Source organism: Gekko japonicus, unplaced genomic scaffold (genome assembly GCF_001447785.1).
Source record: "Gekko japonicus isolate JY-2015 unplaced genomic scaffold, Gekko_japonicus_V1.1 scaffold1715, whole genome shotgun sequence".
Taxonomy (NCBI): Eukaryota; Metazoa; Chordata; class Lepidosauria; order Squamata; family Gekkonidae; genus Gekko; species Gekko japonicus.
The window spans coordinates 239,380-240,858 of record NW_015172058.1 but is presented as its reverse complement, the minus strand read 5'-3'; the positions used below and the strand labels follow the sequence as shown (position 1 = coordinate 240,858).

Here is a 1,479-nt window from a genome sequence, read left to right as displayed (position 1 = left end):
ACTGTCATTAGGCACTGGACAAATGTCTGAGGACGTTGCCTTTAAAGTGTAACCTAAGTTGCCAACCTCAAGGTGTAGCCTGGCGATGTCCCGTTATTACAACTGAGTGACCTCCAGACAAGAGAGATCAATTCCCCTGGAGAAAATGGCTGCATTGGAGGGCAGACTCTATGGCATTGTACCCTGCTGAGGCCCCTCCCCAAACCCCACCCTCCTGTCCCCAGACTCCAACCCCCAAATCTTCAGGTATTTCCCAACCCAGAGCTGGCAACCCCAACGTAACTGCGGCTTAATTTTGAGAGGTGGCAGATTCTTCAATACAAAAACTATGGAGACGGAAAGGGACAGGAAGGCCATAAGGGTCACGGAGGACACTGGCGCCCTGAGGTATGTTTGGCAGAACAGTCTGGAAGTAGATGAATCAGTGTGGAGAATCTCGCAGAGCCGAGTCTAACGGACTAGCCGAGCAGAGAAGCTGTGAGGCAGGGGTCTTAGGATCCCTCTCAGTCGAGACTGCCTCCTTCCCAGCCCAGGCCTCAGTTCCTCTTCCGGTGATTATTCTGAGGCGCTACGGAAACAGCTATAAGAGCCTGCGCCGAGTAGTAGGTGCTCATGATAAGGACACGAGCATGAGGCAGTGAAGAACAGAACTTGTCGAGAGCAACGAAGACGTCGGATACGAGGAAGAGGAGGCTGCCAACAGATGTGCTCAGCTGATGGGCAGGCCGAGAAAGAGCCCGCCAGGCCATGGCGCAGAGTAGGCCGCTGTAGATTGCTACAGCCCAGACGTACAGGCCCGTCAGGCAGGGCAGCAGGAGATAAACGTAAACGGCAGCCCCCAGCCCCACAAGGAGGAGCAAGGTGAGTGGCCGGAAGGGACGCAGGCCAAAGGCAGAAATGTAGAAGACGTGACACATGGCAAAGGCAGCCATTCCTGCAAAGGAGGAAACAGAGGTCAGAGGAAACGGATGGCTTTTGGAGCTGTGCCCAGTTTTATTTAAGGGAGGCTTACAAAAAGACACAGAGATATGCACTTCTGCTTGTAAAGAAATGAAAAACCACATGCCCATAACATGCCCTCTTGGATGTTGTCCTCAGACTGAGTAAACTTAGGGCTGCCGAGTGGGGGCGGGTGGCGGGTAAACCCCCGTTTTGGAGGCCTGATTTCCGACGACGCGGAATCGGGCCCCGGGGGGAACCCCACCACTGCGTGCGCGTCACCAGGAAGTGACATAGGCACGCCGGGGGCGGGGCCACGGCCATACAAGGGAAAACTCTATGGTTTTCCCTTGTATGGGCATGGCCCTGCCCCCAGTGTGCCTGGCATCCTCGCGTCACTTCCGAGTGATGTGCGTGCGGTGCGCGCGCGCTTGCACCGGACGACGGCCGGGAGCCCCCCGCTCCCGGCGAAGATACACTTGGCAACCCTAAGTAAACTTTTGTTGTTGTTTGTGATGCTCAGGAGAGACCTGAGCGGTT

At 55.7% G+C, this 1,479-nt stretch overlaps 1 protein-coding gene across 1 annotated transcript in view; it reads right to left on the bottom strand.

Annotated features, from left to right (window-relative positions):
- Nucleotides 1-244: 244 nt before the first annotated feature.
- Nucleotides 245-1,479, bottom strand: part of TMEM86B (transmembrane protein 86B) — a 9,051-nt gene continuing 7,816 nt past the window's right edge. The window contains exon 4 of the mRNA XM_015420765.1: nt 245-934. Coding sequence (XP_015276251.1) covers nt 537-934 — 398 coding nt within the window. The 3' untranslated portion in view covers nt 245-536. The remainder of the gene's footprint in view (nt 935-1,479) is intronic.